Source organism: Cygnus atratus, chromosome 9, assembly GCF_013377495.2.
Source record: "Cygnus atratus isolate AKBS03 ecotype Queensland, Australia chromosome 9, CAtr_DNAZoo_HiC_assembly, whole genome shotgun sequence".
Classification (NCBI taxonomy): domain Eukaryota; kingdom Metazoa; phylum Chordata; class Aves; order Anseriformes; family Anatidae; genus Cygnus; species Cygnus atratus.
Window position 1 is genome coordinate 16,059,499 of NC_066370.1, and position 17,725 is coordinate 16,077,223.

General features: G+C 58.9%; 2 protein-coding genes across 2 annotated transcripts; both read right to left on the bottom strand.

Annotated features, from left to right (window-relative positions):
• Window positions 1–908: 908 nt before the first annotated feature.
• Window positions 909–2,174, bottom strand: LOC118247184 (receptor-transporting protein 3-like). The gene is made up of 2 exons (XM_035544958.2): window positions 2,071–2,174; window positions 909–1,404 (listed from the first exon to the last, which is right to left on the bottom strand). The coding sequence occupies exons 1-2, from the start codon at window positions 2,172–2,174 to the stop codon at window positions 909–911; spliced, it is 600 nt and encodes a 199-aa protein (XP_035400851.2).
• Window positions 2,175–9,184: 7,010 nt separating this feature from the next.
• On the bottom strand, window positions 9,185–13,758 carry PDCD1 (programmed cell death 1). The gene is made up of 5 exons (XM_035545095.1): window positions 13,650–13,758; window positions 11,564–11,896; window positions 10,531–10,686; window positions 10,105–10,139; window positions 9,185–9,403 (listed from the first exon to the last, which is right to left on the bottom strand). Exons 1-5 carry the CDS (start codon window positions 13,756–13,758, stop codon window positions 9,185–9,187), a joined length of 852 nt encoding a protein of 283 aa, XP_035400988.1.
• Between the last annotated feature and the right edge of the window lie 3,967 nt (window positions 13,759–17,725).

The window sequence follows — 17,725 nt, forward strand, 5'->3', positions numbered from 1 at the left end:
GCTCAGGGACACACACACTGCTTGAAGGTCCTCATCTGCACCCAGACCCGCACCTCAGCCTGGTCCAGGTGGCTGTGGAAGAGGCCGATGGCCTGGGCTGAGCTCTAAAAGTGCTCACATTGGGATCACCAAAGCTGAAAGAGAGGAGAGCCCCGGTGGTGGGATGGGGCAGCACTGGGCGCTGCAGGAAGAGAAGCACAAAGCCACATCATCACCTACATCCCTGTTGCTGCAGCAACCTGGGGACACTCAGGTTCCCTGCCTGGCCCCACGGCATCTGTCTCCAGGGCAGTGGAAAGCTGGAAGGAATAAGGGGGATGACCACGGCACGGCTGGGGTCCATTTTACAGATGGGGAGAGCGAGGCACAAAGTCACCAATCCACCCGTGTGGTATGGATCGGGCAGGTGCTGCTGGCTCCTGGTGCATTTGCTGCAAACCTTCAGTTCCAGGTGCCCTTCGGCTGCCTTGGGTCCCCATCTTCACTAAGGCTGAGCCAGCAGAGCAATGGGATGTGTCTCCTAAGAGCTGCTTCCAGCTGAGCTGGTCACACATACCCAGAAAAGGCTTTGGAGAAATTAAAAAAGCACAAATGCATCCTCGGGCTGAGGACAAAGAGCTGGTTTATTCTTGCATGTACACTCCATCCTTTGTGTGGGGGAGCTGGGGGTCATCCTCGTGCAGAATGTGTCCCACAAAAAGCCATCAGACCTGCCGGGCTCCCCTGAGCTGGGACTGAGGTCCCCAAGCATGGTGGTGGTGGCCGTCCCAGACCCCTGTGTGCTGGGGAAACTTCACCAAGATGAGGAAAAGGGATGGCCCTGGGCACCCAAATTTCCATCCACCACCTTCATCGTCCCCACCCCGACAGCCATCACCCTGGCTCCCGTTTGCCAGCCCCAGCTCCCACTACTTCAAGGTGAAATACAAGAGGATGAAGAGGACCACTGCCACAACACATACAAAGAGGAGCACAAAGCAACATTTCCAGGGAAAGCCGCTGCTGAGGAGCTGGCGTGGAGGGCTCGTGGCCGTGTCCACGTGCCTCCTGGGCTTCCAGGCTGGTGGCTTCGGGGCCACTCGTGGCTTGGAGCAAACCCCAAGCCGGCAGCCCTCGCAGCGGCTGCTGTCGTGCGGCCCCACCAGCACCGAGTCCACCACCACTTCCAGGAGGTCAGAGAGCTGCACGGGCACCTTGTAGAAGTCCTTGAGGATCTGAAGCACCAGGTTGTGCAGGATCCTCTCCAGGTTCTCCTGGCTGAAACTGGGCTCCTCCAGCTGGGGGCTGAGGCAGCGCCGGCAGGCCTGCCGGAAGATTCGCATCCTCACCTTGCCCCGGCGCATGTGGAAGAGGATGTGCACCTTGGCTGAGGACCACTCGTGTAAGCACTGGGAGCACTGGAACCTGCCGGGGCACAGGGGACACCAGCTCATCCCTGGCTCCCTGCTGCAGCCCAGCGGCTCCCCACGCCATCAGTAGGGACCAGGGCAGTCGGGGCTGAGGGACGAGCTTCACGCAAGGACACCCATGGCCTGTCCTCCCCTGTGGGCCTGACACCAGCCTGGGTAGCTCAGCACAGGTGAGCTGGGGGCTGGCCAGATTTTAGGACCAGCCTGGTGCCCGCACCCATCTGGACCCTGCCACCCCGAGCAGGGGCCCTGGGGGAGGGAAGCATCCGGCACCGGCTCCATTTGGGGCTCCGGCCCCCAGCCCGTGCTGTTGCAGCACATCTCAGCGGAAAGCCAGCATCAACAAGGGGCAGGGGAAGTCGAAAAAGAAGCAAAATAGAAGGAAGGTGTGGGTGGAGGCCGCAGGGCAGGTGAGGAGATGTCTTCAGTAGTCAAAAGGGGAGAAACCTGCAGCTCCTCATCTTTCACATGTACGGGGGCTGGCAGCCCAGCACCCCCCTCTGCATCCCCTCCTCCCTCCCAGGCTGCAGGGTGCTGTGGCAAAGGGCTCTGCACCCCTCTGCCAAGGCCGGGGTCACCCTGCTGCAGCCTGAGGCAGCAGGAGGCTTTCTGGGGAGGACAGCAGTGGTGGTCTGAAGGGGACCAAGTCAGCAGCCCCTACCTCCCAGCTGCATGGTTCTGCAAATACTCCCTCCGGCCGTGCTTAGGGCTGTGCACCTGCAGGCTGTCATCCTCCTGAAGCGTCCACGGCTCCTTCACGTGCATGTCCGCAACCTTCTGTGCAAAAATCTTCTGCCATGTCCTCATGGTCCTGCCTGGAGCTGGGGAAGTGGCGGTGGCCGAGGCCAAGCTTGCAGCTTCTGGGCGCTGATACGTGTGCAGCTCACTGTGCCCCACACCGTTCTTCACTCCCTCGTGGGTGCAAAGTCACATCCTGTTGCCTGGAGAGGGGAACCTTTGCTCCCGCGTGAGCAGCACCACCCCATCCCAACTCCCGTTTCCCTGGTTCTGCTGACGCTGTGCCACATCTGGACAGGTGAAAAGTCCCCCAAAGCAAAGACAAGGCAGGTGTCCCCAATGCGTTTTGCATGCAAGACTTGGGCACGGGGCAAAATCCCACCCCTGCTGAAGCTGTCATCACTGTCTGTATGCAGAGAGGCTCAAAATGCAGAACCCCTGTGCTGGCCAGGACCACCAATATCAGAGCAATGGGGCAGAATCAGCAGAGATTTTGCCCAGCATAGGAATAATGGAAGCAAAACCCACCGAAAATGCAGAGCTCAGCAGCTGACAAAACCCCAGGTACACTTATCTCTCTCGATAGCTGCCACCAAACATGGGGTGTTTTTAACAACTTTCAGCCAACTCGAGCAGAAAAAGCCTGACATGAAACCGCAGAGTGGAAAGTCGGGGATGATGGCACCGCACATAAAACCGAAAGTGGGGAGGTGAGCTCTGTGCCGAGAGCGCCGCGGGAGGTGAAAGCAGCAGGGCCGGGGCTGCTGGCAACCCCCTGCCTCCCCCATCGCTGGGCATCCCACCCGGAGCCACGCAGGATGGGCAGATAAAGGGCTGAATGGCATCTGGTCTTGAGAGAGGCGCTGGGGGAAGATCTGCAGCCTGGTGGAGCCACCTCGAAGCAAAACCATCTCGTCCGGCCTGAAGGATCCAAAGGAGACCATCCTGTGCACAGCGAGGGCACAGAACTCCCCAGAGTGCCCAGCCTTTCAGGGCACCACCAAGGATGCAGCCACCGGGGAAAATTACAGCAGCAAATCGTGTTGGGTGCCTAAAAAAGGCCATGCGGGCCACCGTGGTTTGAGCACAGTGGCTATAGCCCCTCACCAGGTGTGGCGTGCAGCAGCTCCCCAGGACAATGCCCAGCTTCTCCTCCAGAGGCTGGAGAAGCAGCAGGGTTCCCTGCTGGCACACTGCCTCCTGTGCCTGCTTTTTCCTCATTTTGAGGTCCTTCCACCCTTTACAGCAACGCCACCCTGTCATCTGGAGCAGGGCTAGGAGGGAGGAACAGAGGTTTTCCTGCAGGCAGAGGAGCCAAGCCGGAGTTTTCAGGATCCTTATGGAGAGCTAGCAAAGCCCTAACCTGCAGATGGGACCCAAGAGCCTTGCCACGGGGACCCGCTGGCATCCTGCAGTGCCTGGCATCGCTCTGACACAGAGAGCCACCAGCAACAGGGCAGCAGGGACAGGGCCACCACCCTGCAGCACCTGCCCACCCCCTCAGCCCCTCTGCTTTCGGGGCTGAGATTTATCCTGGGGGATGAATGCAAGGAAAAAGAAAAGGGGAGGCTCCAGGGATGCCAGCATTGCTCCCGCTCTCCCTGCCGCCCCTCGGGCTCGGGGGGCCGGGTGCCTCCAAAACCCCGCTGTCATGGAAAGCCTGCCCCGCTGCGTCACGGCAACACGACTCAGATCTCGACTCAGGGCGCCGAGCCCTCGAGCTCCTCTCTGCGAGGAGCCGGGCGCTGCTCCCTCTGTCAGAGCCCGGTGCTTGCCGGCACTGAAGGGACTTTCCCAGAACCACCCACAGAGCTGAAACTGCTTTGACGTCCTGTTCCACTCGGCGCACACCTCTCGGCGCTGCCCTAGCGCCCTGATGCTTACCGGCACCTGCCTGGAAAAAAAAAAAAAAAAAAAAAAAAAAAAGGTCCCACAGGACCCCCAGCATGGCCTCGATGGGCAATGGGCACTAGCCCCATCCCACCACGGGGCCGGACCCCACAAGCCCTCTCCATCCCGGAGCTCCAGCCCTGACTCCTCCACGGGATGGGTGAAGGAGAAGATGAGACACAGCCCGCAAGGTGCTTTCCCTGCCACATTCACACAGCCCAAATTTATTTTTGGCTTCAGTTCCCACCCCCAGGTGAGCTGGGGTGTGAGGAGGAAGGTGGATACCTTCCTCTCCTCCCCTTCCAGCTCTTGCTGTGCCAACATTTTTTTCAGGGTATTTTTGCTCCTTTCTCCAGCTCACCTGTGGATTTGGTTTCTAACCCTCTTCCCTGATGGCCTCCACAGCCTCCCTAAATAGCAGACTGCCTTCACTCGGGCCATGCGCTTCCCTTCCCCAGAGAAACCCTATCTGAAGAGCCTGCCATCACGAGCTATTGATAACTCTTTTGGGGATATAGCTTCTCAGGTAGCAGTCCACCCACAGTGGGAGAATTTCCCATTTCCCTAATTTGCTTACGAGAACCTAACATAACACACTGCACAAAGATAGCATCACTCCCAGTTTCCTTGCACCACCCAGCTCGTCACCCTAATGAAAAGAGCATTAGGTTGGTTTGACACAATTTGTTCCTGCTAAATCTACGTTCTCAGTCCCAGTGCTGCCCTCTCAGTGTTTACCGCTTGGTGGCCTTACTAATTTGTTCCAGCGGTTTTCCGGGTACAGAGGCTGACTCATCTGTAGCTTCCTGGATCCTCTTTTTTCCCTTTCCTTGATGCAGATGGCGAGTTTGGCATCCGTACCCTCCTGGGAGCCAGCACCATGCCAGCTCCCCGTGTCCCTGTCCCCCACACCAAGTTTGCACTGGTGTCACTGCTTGTGACCCCGTCACGGCGAGGCCCACGTCCTCTAGGGACCAGCATCCCTTCCAGGCTGGGCTACCTTCACGGCTGAGCCCTTAGAGAAGGCAGGTCTGTCCCAGAACGGATTTGAGGCATGGAGAATCAGATCCCAAGGAAATGAGGACATGCCTGAGCTGGGCTGGACATTGTCCCCTTGCCCCCAGCCTTCTGGGATGGAGAGGGATGCTGAGCAGTGGGGAGAGATACACGGGAGGAACCAGCTGAGGAAACACCATCAGGTACCACCTCAAGTGGGTTTTGGTGCCCCGTTGGTCTGATGGCCCCATGGTGGTCCCCCTGGTGTAAGGAGAGGGCTCAGCCCCCCCCGAGGAGGCTGTGCCTGGTGCGGTGGCAGTGGGTTTGTTCCTGGGCGCAGGGCTCAGCACTGCTCAGCCGGCCAGCCCCTCCAGCAGCACATCCCTCCCAAGGGAGGAAGAGAGAGAAGGAGAAACCATGGAGCCGACTCAAAGCAAAACTAGAGAAAGCAAAATGAGGGCAGGAGGAGGAAACGCAGATGTTCGGCAAGCCTCCAGCACTCTCAGTCGCAGGCAGGGCTCTCGGTGGGATGGGACGGAGGAGATGCTGTGGGTCCGGACCCATCAGGACACACCGGGGTGGTGTAGATGGGCTTTGGTTAGGGGTCCAGGCAACCTGCCCAGCAGCACATCTGACCACCTGCAGCATGCATCCCACCTCAGCTCCTTGCCCCCAGAAATGACAGCCGCTCTCCCAGCCAGACAAGGCCATGGAGATGCTCCCATGCCACCACACCCGGGGGGCCAGTCCCACCCAGAGATCACCACCTCATAACCCAGGGGCCAGCAACACGCACACCTATCCCCCTGCAGCCCAGCCCTTCCAAAAACCAAAACACTGCTCTGAAACCTCCCAGCTCTCTGCGCTTGTAAGTGACCAGGACACTGCTTGCTCGTAAGTGACCTTAATGCCTTACTGTCCCTTCTTCCCCCTACAAGTGCAATGCCCTATTTTGCAGGAACAGTGCTTTGATGTTTCATGGCATGGCTCTCCTTGAAGACACTCCTGCAAGCAGCAGCAGAGGATTTCCTCTCCATCTTCCTGCCCACTTCCTCAAAACCCAGCCTTTGGGCTAGGGCATCTTTAAGGGACTCACATGTTCCCAATCACCTCTGACCACAGCTGGGCTACATAAGGAGCTACAGTCGGGGTTCAGACAGCTCTGCTGGGGCGTTTGCTTGCTCAGGCACTTCATTGCACGTGAAGCTTCTTGTGTGTGCTGATGGGGAGCAGCTCCAGATCTTGGAGGTCTCCCAGGGGACCTGCCCGCTCCCCCAGCCGTGGGACTGGAGCTGGGGCGAGCCCTGCTCTCTGGATGCACCTGAGATGCTGACAAAGCACTTCAGCAGCGATGCTAGTGACAGCCCCTGCTGCCCTGAGGAAGTGTGCGGTGGCCGTGGTTGGAAGTGGCTGCTGTGGCAGGCCCAAGAGACCAGGAAACGTGGCGGTGGCTGCAGCCACCCCAGCTGCACCTGGTCCTGCGCAGCACCAGGGCTGGCTGGGGGCACGGCTGCAGGGTGTGGGTGAGCTCTGGTGGCCACAACGCTGGAGTGAGTGAGCTCAAAACCAGAGGGAGGTTTTTGGGGGGCCTTGCTAGCTGCTCTGTAGCAAGCTTTTTTCTGCAGCCTAAACAGAGGACCATTAAAATCGTTCCTCTTCGCAGCAATGCAAAGCAGCTATGGCAGAAAGGCCAGAATTTGCCAAATCCCCCAAAACTTCCTGACCCATCACAACCCAAGCTTGGTGTGGGCAGGGAGAGTTAAAGTACCTGCAGGGCACCAGTCCTTGAGGGTGTCAACTCAGCCCCTCTAGAAAACCTGATGCAAACCTTAATAGAGGTGGACGTGAGTTGCTGGGGTCCCTGCTCAATTCGGAGCAGAGAAAAGGGGTGCCAAGTCAGTGCCAATGCCAGCTGGTGCGGAGGTGGGCAAAAGCAGGAGGGCTCTGACACAGAGAGAGGGGCTGGGAAGGAGGGACTTGGAATGGTGGGGCTGGGAAAGCCAGAACTGGGGACCTCTCAGGGTGGGAGACAAAACAGATGGCTTCAGGTGCCACGCAGTGACTCCAGAAAGATGGGGCTACCATCACCAAGCTGGAGGGAAAATCAAAATAGTGGCTGATCTGGCTTGCGTGGAAAGATGTAGCAGTTTGGGCAGATGGAAAGAGCCTCCAGCTTGGAGCAGGGCACTGCTCGGCCCAGGGATGCTCAGCTGGGGACCTGAAGCCTGCCCCCTGCTTGGAGCTCACCCAGCAAGAAGCAGCCACTCCGGGAGCCCGGTCCTGTTGGGCCAGCACCAGCACCCTGCCCTGCAAACAGGGGTGGGAGATGGTGCCTGGGGCATCCCCACCACGCACCCCAAATGTCCCCAGCCGCGCTGCCTTGCTCCCTGCGAGGCACGGGGTGGTGGCCAGGCTGCTGGGTGCCCCGAGGGGCGCAGGCACTGCCGTGGCTCGGGTGTTCGCTGGGGTTTTCATTAAGTGCTGAGTCCCCACGGCGTGACTGGCACCCCTGCTGCCCAAAGAGGCAGGGTGGAAAAAATGAAGCAGGGCCCACCCTCCTGCGTGCACTCTTACGGGAAAGGCAGAACCAAAACTGCTGACTGAGCTCCCACTTCTTGTTTGCTGCAGCTGCCTCCTGCACGACCATTGCGCTGCTGGGGCAGCGCGGCGCTGCTGCAGGGCGAGGAGCGGAGCTGCTCCTTGCACCGAGTCCGGATGGACTGAGCTGCACTGTGATGTGTGTAAACGTGGGGTGAGATGTGCCACTGCCCCAGGGGAGCTTGCAGAGGGTCAGGGGACTGAGCGGGGCTGCCACGTCCATGACCCTGCCCTAGGAAAGGATGTAGGCCACCCTGGATGGATGCTCATCCCATATGATCTTCTCTGGAGGCTTCTTGTGGATGTCACAGCCCCCAGAGGGCACAGACCACGGTGCCTGGTGTCTCAAGACTATGCTACTTTTAGCTGCGGTAATGGGAAAAGAAAGTTGCTGACAGTGCCACGACGTGCAGTATGCAAATGGCCCTTTGTTTGCTTGGGGTTTCATGGTCTCCCAGCAGGACGCTGCTGCCTCCAAGCCTGCTTCTCACCAGGGCTTCTCCAGTCTCTAGCGACTGTTGCTGCTTTCTCTTTTGGTTTCTGTAAGCTTTTGGCTGGGCTGCACATCCCTGGCACTGCTTTCAAGGGAAAAATGGAAGTTTGGAGACAGCTTTGCAGCTGGGCTGTGCCAGGCACCACACCATGAGCATCACCCTGCATGGTGGCAGCCAGTCCCCAGCACCTTGTCCCCAGCTGGGTAGGCAGAAAACCCAAGCTGAGCCCAGAGAGGGGAGTGGGTTTTTTATTTTTTGTGGCTGCCCCAGCCCCGTCTGCACCCAGGCCCAGCCCAGGCAGGGGTGGGAAGCAGGGAGCAGCTCGTTCTCTAAATTATTAAGAGCAACTTCATGGAAGAGCGGCTTGCTTATCGCGCGGAGGGGCCCAGGAACCACAACAGACACCGCCGCCTCCCGGCTCTCACCTGCGTGCTGCCAGGAGCTGTTATTTGCCTGCCCACGCGCCTGCCACCACGAGTCAGCAAACAGCCTGGGCGCCAAACCCTTTATTCGCCCCCACAGCCGGATCTGGCTCCCACCAGGCACAGCGTCCTTGTCCCGGGATGCCCAGCAGAGCCCCTCGTCCCCGCGGAGGAGGGAAGTGTCTGATAGCACACGCCAGCTTCCCAGGGGCTCGATAAATAGCAGTACGTGCAGAAGTCCCTGCCCCGAGCTGGCACAGACCCTGGGGTGGGGATGTTGCTCCCGCGGGGTGGCAGCTCCCAGCACTGCCCCTGTTCTCGCTCTGGAGCCTGTCCCAAAGCCCTGCTTTGCCGGCAGGGTTGGATGCAGATATCCCCGGGGAGAGGTGGGAGACTGATGATGAGAGACCATCCCTCAGCACAGACCCGTTGGCATCGCTGCTCGGTCCCATCCTGCCCTGTGTACGGAGGCACCTGGAGCCCAGCACCAGGCCAGCAGGGACCTGTCCCTGTCCCTCGGTGCCTGTCCCGTGGCCGTGACACCAGCACAGCCAGCGCTGTCCGACACGAACCGCAGCAGCAGCACCTCCATCGCTCTGCTCAGCGCACACATGTGGCTTTGGGGCCAGCCCGGCCCTCAGCAGGGCTGTGACGGCGGCTGCCACGTCCTCTCATCCAGGTGCCTCTTGCCCCGCTCGGGCGTGACAGGTTTCTCCTCGGGGAAGATGATGGTGGCATACTCGGTCTGGTCGTCCGGACGGGTCTCAGGAGGCAGCTGGGTGTGCGGGTCCCACTGAAACTCCAGCACGCCGTAGTCCACGGTGGACACGGACACCACGGGGGGCTTCTCTTCCTTCTGCAGAGGAAGGACACCCCATTGGGATAATTCATCCCCTGTCCAGAGGCACCGTTCATTCCCAGCACGAGTCCCTTTGTACAGCAAGTGCCAGAACGAGCATCCCAGGAGGGCAAGAGCAGTGCAGACGGGAAGGACGTACAGACCTGGGGTGGCATTTGTGCAGGGAAACCAGACCCTGAGCCTTGGGGTCACCCGCAGGCAGGTCAGGGTCCCTTTTCCCACCTCTCCATGGGCACCAGTGGCACAGGGTGAGCTTGGGGCTGCAACTGCTCAGCCCAGAGAGGGGAGAGTGAAGGCTGCCCTCAGCTACCTGACGGGCTTGGAGGAAGACAGACACTGCAGGCAGTGCCCAGCAAAAGGAAGAGAGGGAACAAGCCAAGCTGCAGCAAGAGGGGGGTACGGGGTGGGAGTGTCTCCCATTATTCACAGCAACACAATTCCCCATCAGATAAAACCTTGCTTTGAGCAAGGGTTGGACTAGAGAGGCCCCTGTCCTGCCTCAGGCGGTTTTTTGATTTCGCGATGGGGCCGTGCTGCAGGTGCAGAAGAGCAGCCGTAGCGGTGCAGGAGAGATCGTGCAGTGCCAGAGGAGATAGGGGAAGCGAGAAGCCTGATAAAGGGAGGCCCCGTGCCCTCCGCTCCCGCACCCAGCGCCGCTCCCCCGCAGCACGGCGGGCTGTCGGAGGCGGAGAACTCACCTCCGCAGCGTTTTCACTTGGTGGTTTCTGCACATCTGCAAAGTAACACGTTTGGTTAGCAGATGCTCGTGTGCCAAGGCAGTGTGAGCAGCTGGGGCTGACCCAGCCTCGCCACGCTGCTGCGCTGGGACTCGCCAGTCCCCTCGGGTCCTTAGGCAGTGCTCCAAGGAGAGGTGCAGAGCCGCAGCACGTGGGCTGGGGGGCGAGCGGGGCCCTGAGCACCCTTGTCCCATCAGCACGGAGATGCCTGCCCCGCGGGGACAAGCCACGCTTGAGTTTGGGCACGGCAAACCAGCCCACGTGCACCCCACCTATCCATCTGCCCCCAGGTCCCAGCTGGGTTTGCTGAAGGAGCATCACCCCCCGGGTCCCCTAGCACACCCCCAGGTCCCTCGGCACGGCGAGCGGGGTCCCCGGGCTCCTCACCTCCTCTCCTGTAGGTGATGATGCAGTAGCCGAGGACCACCAGCACGACCGCACAGCCCAGCAGCAGGACGCCCAGGATCACGGCCTTGATGTGGCTTGGGGGGCTGCTGTCCTCCACGCCGGGCTCCTCAGTGGTGTTTATCTTCTCAGGGGCTGCTGCAAGAACCGTGACAAAAGCCAGCAGGTCAGGAGCATAAGATCTCTGTGAATGGTAACGGGGGAGCACAGGGGGTGTCCCCAGAAAGGGCTCGGTTCCAGGCTGGCTGCCACAGCCCCGCCATCCCTCCAGGGCCCTCAATTTGGGCTGATGTGGGGGGTCTTTTGGCCACGTCCCACTCCTCCTCATTGCGGGTGGTGAAGATGATCCCACACGGGCTGACAGTGAGGGTGTAGGGGCCAGGACACCCGCAGGCAGTCTCACAGCAGGACCCGATCCCCATTCCCAAGGAGAACACAGCTCCCCCAAGCATCTCAGACACCTCCTCATCTTGGGGCCAGCTCACGCTGGCAGGAGCTGTGTAAGAAGACTAACTTTTGCCATTTTTTCCCCTTTTTGTTAAAGAGAATGCCATCAGTGAGGACTCGTTCCTCCCCAGAGCATCCTTGGGGACGGAGACCTCCTGCCTCGGGGCCAGATCCAGCTGCAGTGTGCTCAGGGAAAGGACAGCCTGCTGTGTCCCGGACCTCAATAGTACGAGTAAAGGGCAGGGTTGTGCTCTCCTGACCCACACCAGGTCCTCCCCAGGAGGGTGCTGCCTGCCTGGGGCCGTACATTTCACCAGGCATGGGGTTTCTCCATCTCTGGGACAGAGCCCCTTGGCAGGCACTGCAGCTGAGATGCCACCAGCATGCCCCTGGAGCAGGGAGCAGGGCAGAGGGAGGACATCACTCCATAGCTGACACGTGCAAAGCCCCACAGGGCTCTCACCAAGAACAAATCCAGGAGTCCCCATCCCCTCGCCATCCAACCCAGTCTCTACCCTCTGGGGTGGCACTGCTGGGTGACACCGATGGCCTGTCCCCTTTGGCTGACCTGTGACCACCAGGTGGGACCGGTTGCTCTCCTCCACTTTATTGGGCTGGAAGAAGGCGATCAGCCCGCAGTAGTAGGAGCCCGAGTCATTCTGGTGGAGGTTCAGGATCTCGATCTTGAAGACAGGAGTGTGGTTGGAGAGCAGGTACTTCTCCGTCTTTGTCTGAGGGATGCTCCGGCTGATCTGAGCAATTTTTTGGGGATCGCTGTGGTTGGTCTCCTTGTACCAGTTGAGATTGTACTCCAGGCTGGAATTGTTCTCTATGGAGATGTTGCAGAAGAAGGTGGCTGAGCCGCCTGCGGGGCGAGTTAACGTGGCTGGGGAGAAGGTCACTGTTGGGGAGAGAAGAAGCAGGGAAATGACACGGCGACAGCGGGCACCTGGGCAGCAGAAGCAGACGTGCCCTTCGCGGGAGCCTGGGCTGCAAAACGGGTGAGAGCCCCCTGCAGCTCCCATCCCACACGGAGGTGATGGTAACCCATGCCCCTCGTGCTTCTGCCTCGTGTGCCAGAGTCCCCGCTCGCTTTTCAGCTGTCCCACCCTCAGCTCCTGAAGGCCAGATTCACAAAGGGGATTTGTGAAAATCTGCTCACGAGCCCAGCCCTGTGACCTGCGCCAAGTGGTCTCAGCAGAGCCCCCTACAATGAACCCACAGGAGCTTTTGCACCAGAGAAAACAGACTTCAGGGAGGAGAGGCATATTATTACTGCTATTAAATCCATGCTCGGTGTTAACGTTGGGTTTCACCCTTCCTCCAGCTGGTATCACCTCCAAAAGCGAGAAGAAGGACTGGATTCCCGTTTGGGGCACCTCAGTTCTGCCCACCCAGTCCCAGCAGGGCTGTAGGCATGGGCCAGGCACCTTCCACCACCTCCTGAGCAAAGCCAGGTCTGCAGAGCCCCAGCAGTGCCCTCTTGTCCCCCAGCAAGCCCCTAATTAGCAAGAATTAGCAATACTGAGCCTGCCCATCGGACTCTCTGCCTGCCTCTCACTTTGGCTGCTTGAGCCACTGGAACAGGTGATGTCCTGGCATGGACAAGCAGACCAAGCAGGGACAGGTAGCTGCTGTATTATATTGGGTTCAGAGCAAAAAAAAAAAGCAGAAAAGAAAAGGAAAAAAAAAATCATGTAGGCTTTCTGACCACACGTGATCCAAACCATTGGTGAAATTTAACTTCCCATTTTTCAGAAACCAGCACCAATACCAGCCCCTGGACTCGGAGGCAGGATCAGAAAGTGCCCCCTCGCCCTTCAGCATTGGCCTGAGGCCAGTACATACAAACAGGCTCACCAAGCAGAGAAGGTACCAGGACAGTTCCTTGATTACAGGATTAGCTGAAAAACTGGACTGAAAAAAATGAGAAACGATACCAGACGGGAGGATGGAGAGAGGGAACTGCTCCAGCTCCCAGCGGGCAGCGTTTGCTGTGACAGTGCCTATGCCGAGAGTTTTAATTGTCGCAGTATTCTTAGTTTCTTGCATTTAACAGGAAATATTCAGCAGGCTCAGGGCTGTGCTTCCTACCGAGCGCCACTGTCAGCAATGAATGAACTGCTCGGAGGATGTCCTGAGCAGGGGCTGGTTTTACAGGTATCCCTGCCTCTTCCCAGCACCAGCTGCGATCGGTGCCTGGGGAGGGTCCCACGAAGGGCTTCCAGCCCCGTGTTCACCACTGGGACATAAAAAAAAAACGATGCCACCAAAGCAGGGACCTGGCTTCATCAGGATTCTTCCTTGCCCTACCCAGACTCACCCACTCACCCTCTCCACCTGCCTTTCTCTCCCGAAATTTCACCCCGAGCAAAACCAGAGGCAGGAGCCTGCCTCGGTGAGGATCAAGCCCACCCCAGGAGGTGAAGCACGGGGGCATGAAAGCCAGAGCAGGAAACCCCAGCACCTGACAAACCCAAACCTCCAACACCAAGCCCCAACCGTGGTCGGCACGCACACAGCAGGGCTCCAGCACCACCAGCACCACAGCCTCAGCACCTGGCCCTTTTCTCCATCCTTTAACCCCATTCCTCCCGCGAGCTCCCCCCATTCCCCTTGCTTCCGTACCCAAAACCTTTGGGTTTTCTACCTACCCCGGTGGCAGCCGGCCAGCACAGGGCTGCAGCACAGCAGCAGGACGCAGAGGCCGGCCAGGGCCACGTCCACGTTGCCCCGCGTGGTCCTCGAGGCGCCGGGAGCCATGGCGAGGCAGCGGGCCCCCTGCCCGTGCCGCGTGCCCCGTGCCATGCCGCGCAGCCCCGGCTCTCGCTGCGCTTCCTTCCCCACGGTGCTGTCTCGTCCTCCGCCACACGCGGCAGGGGTTGGGGTGGAAATGAAACGTGCCCATCTCGGCCCCGCAGGGAAACCCGGGCTGCCTCCCGCCCCCGGCTTCCTCCTCACCGAGGCAGGGAACAGCTGAGCTGTGGCCTGGCCCCTTCCCCTCCCCGTGCACTCCCCCCGCGGCACACAGCAGCACCCCATAACATGTCCCCAGCCCTGAAGATGGCCCATGGGTGGCAGGGAAAGGGGTGTCCGGGGCTGCAGGCACCCACGGGTCCTCCTGCTGGGTGCTGACACTGGGAGGGGATGGGGAGAGGAGGGAGGAGGAGAGAAGAAGGTGAAAATCAGAGAGGGAAAATGAGAAAATGAGAAGAAGGAGAAAAGGAGAAAATGGAGCAAAGGGAGAAGGAGCAAAGGAGAAGGAGGAGAAAGGGGCAAAGGAAGAGGAGGAGGAAGAGAAAGTGGAGAAGAAGGATGAGGAGAAGAAGGAGAAGAAGAAGAAGGAGAAGAAGGAGGAGAAAAGAGGAGAAAAAGGAGAAGGAGAAGGAGAGGAAGGAGAAGGAGAAGGAGAAGGAGAAGGAGAAGGAGAAGGAGAAGGAGAAGGAGAAGGAGAAGGAGAAGGAGAAGGAGAAGGAGAAGGAGAAGGAGAAGGAGAAGGAGAAGGAGAAGGAGAAGGAGAAGGAGACTTTGCCTCCTCGGGCCTGTTTCTAATGAAGCGATGAATTTACAGGGGGCAGGTGCCCAAGGTCAGGGTACAGTTATCGGGGTGACCTTTGCTGCAGACTTCTTTAATTTCTCTGCCAGCAATGCTTCCCGCTCACCCTGCTGACTAATATTCACATCGCAAATAAGCAGCGGTGAAACCGCGCTGTTCGCTGGCTCCTCCTGCTTCTACCGAGCCCAGCCGTGATGCGGTGGCAATTTTTGGAAAGTGTTGGGGGAAAATTAATAACTGGGGCAAAGGATGCTATTCTTATGACGATTTAATAATTTCCCAGGCTCTCAGAAGCAAGCAGCGGGGCTGAGGCTCACTCACATCTCACTTTCAGACCCAACTGCAGCCAAGGAGGGGGCTGAGCCCAGGCTGGGGGCTCCATCCAGCCCCGCCTGGATCCTGCCTCCGGCCTCCTCCTGGTGCTGTAGCTTCACACCTTGGCCCTCAGCTTTTGCCATTGCATGGGCCAAGGAAAGAGCCCAGGGGCTGTCCCATGCTTGTCACCTCCCAAGGCCACCACGCAGCCCGGCATGGTGACAGGGGAGCGCTCTTCAGCATGTACAGCAGCGCTGGTGGATTTCAGATGGTTATTGCCTCATCCTGTGTTCCCGTTAAAAAAACAAACAAACCAACCAACCAACAACAAAAACCACTAAAGAAACTAAAATGAACTCCAGAAAACAGCTCAGAGCAAGGCGGCTTTTCCCCCTCGGTGCTCTGTGTCTCCACACCACAGCATCACTGGGCCACCCCAGTCCCCTTTGGAGACCCCCCAGCCTGCTTTTTTTTCAGGGCCAGGGCTCTCGCCGCCTGCCCTGCAGCCCCAGAAAACCTCCAGGCGGTCCTGACGGCGTGTTTGGGTGGAAGATGTGACGGGTATCGCTGCAGAGGCTGCAGCTCGCCGAGGGAAGGATCGGCAGGAAAAACTGGCTCACACCCCTGCGCGGCTGGCACGGGGCTGATTAAAATCATAGCGCGGTTGCTCAAACTTTCCAACACACGCTCGAAACGAGGCGTCAGGGGGTTGTTGCTCAGCGGGGCGGGGAAGGCTGCTGTGTCCACTAGAAAACAACGAGGGGGAAACGCAGGGAGTAAGGCAACATTTCGTGATGCTCAAGTTCCCTGTGGGTCAGGCAGAAGTTCTCCCTGGCTCCACAGCACACCGTGACTGAGGCGGCAGGTTCCGGCAGAGCAGGAAGGGAAGGGGAAATACCCACTGCTTGGAAACAAAAATTCCTATGGGAAAACACATTTCTCAGCACCAGCAACCGGGCACCCCTTAGTTTTGCTGTTTGCTTCCTGCTGCTTTAGACTCTTCCCCCCAGAATCATTGCAGTAGCTGCGTTTCTGCAGAAAGCTGAGCCAAAGATCAGGGGCAGTGAGGCACAGGATGCAGCCCCACTGGGTGGCCATGAAGCACAGGGGAGGCTACAGAGCTGGGCACGCAGCAGAAACCACGAGCCACGAGCTGTCCGACCGAGCACTGGTAGAAAGCACACGAAAGGGTGAAAAAAAAAATTAAAAAAAAAAAAAAAGAAGAAGAAGAAGAAGAAGAAAAAAAGGCCAAGATCTACCTTGCTACAACAAAGTGGCTGCAGGGGATGTGAGATGCGCAGCTGTGCAGGGACCCTGCAGGTGCCCTGGGTGCTGGCATCACGGGGGGGAGCCTGGCCCCAGCAACGGGCCCAGCAAGGATGGAGCAAGGACAGGGCAGACAGGAAGGGGGAGCTGGATGCCAGGGGAGGAAAAGCAGTGCTCAAGCTGTACACGATCTTGTGATGCTTTAAAAAATAAATTCTCCATCTCTGAGCTGGAACGGTGCATGGGGTAGTCCTTCACCTGTATCCTTCACCCTGCCAAGGCCAGCACACCCCAAGCGGCTCAAAGGGCCTAAAGTCAGTCCCAAAGCAGCTTGAAATCACCTGGGGTATTTATTTAAGGAGTACTGAAAGTGTGGAAGAGGAACAAGAAAGCAGTGTTCAAACACCTGGTATGCAGCTTGATGAGGCCCCATCCTGAATGCCCACAAAGCCTTGGGAAAACAAAGCCTCCCAAATGAGTGGGACCATGAAACCAACCATGAAAAGATGCTGAGGAAGATCAGCCCGCAGGTTTATCATGTCCCCACACACACACAGCTTCTTAATTGAATTTGCATCTGTGGCTCTGATCTAGGCAGCAGGCGGCAATGGCTGGGCAGCAGCAGGAAATGGTTAATGGTGTTTGCAAATAAATGCAAAGCAAGCCCGATGCCTTTCAGATACTTCTCGGAAATTAAGAAGGCCCGTGCAGATGATTTGCATGAGCTTCGCCAGACCCTGCGGGGAAGCGAGGCGGCTCCAGCCCACACAGCCCAGCGGCGCCTGGGGCTGAGCGAGTGCCGGGTGCTAGGAGAGGGAGCGGTGTCACCGACAGGCTCCTACAGCCAGCAGAAACCTGCGGGGCCCTGGTACGGGGTTGGGAAAAGCTGAGCTGCTGACCAAGGTGCACGGTGCATGTCCAGGGCCGGTGCTCCCATGCCCAGGGCTCTGGTGGATCGTCTCGGAGAGTGATGCTGCTGAAGCACTGAGCCCATGGGCATCGGCAGCTGTTGCACCTCGGGTCTCAGCAACCTGCATGTGGTCAGGGGAGGCCTGGAGCAGGAGGTGGTGCAAGCCTAGCTGCGTCAGAGCTCACAGCCGCCGCAGGAAGGGGCTCCGCTCCCCGGCCGGGAGAGCAGCCCGTGCCCAAAGGCTGGCCAGCCTGCGCCCGTTTGGCAGCCGGGGGTGGTTTCCTGCTCCCTCAGCCCCGCGCCGCGCTCCACCCCGCAGCCAGCTGCACTTTTCGTGCCGTTTCTATTCTAGCTCAGGCGCCGAGTTCTCAACGGTGTCACCCGCCGTACGTAGGAAACTCGCTCGGAGAGATTGCCGCAGCGAGATAAACAGCAGAGGAAGCAGGATGTCAGCTTCTCAGAAGGTGACTGCCGCGAGCTGTTACCAACAGCGCGGGACAGAGAGCGGGCAGGGGGTGCAGCACAGCTCTGTGATGACGGTGTGGAATTACTAAATGCTTTTTTTTTTTTTTTTTTTTTTTTAAAAGCTCACGGTGCAACCCCCATGGGGGGGCAGCGCAGGAGGGTGCACGGCACCCAGGACACCCACGCTGCACGGCGGCAGCGGCAGGGCGGTGAGCAGG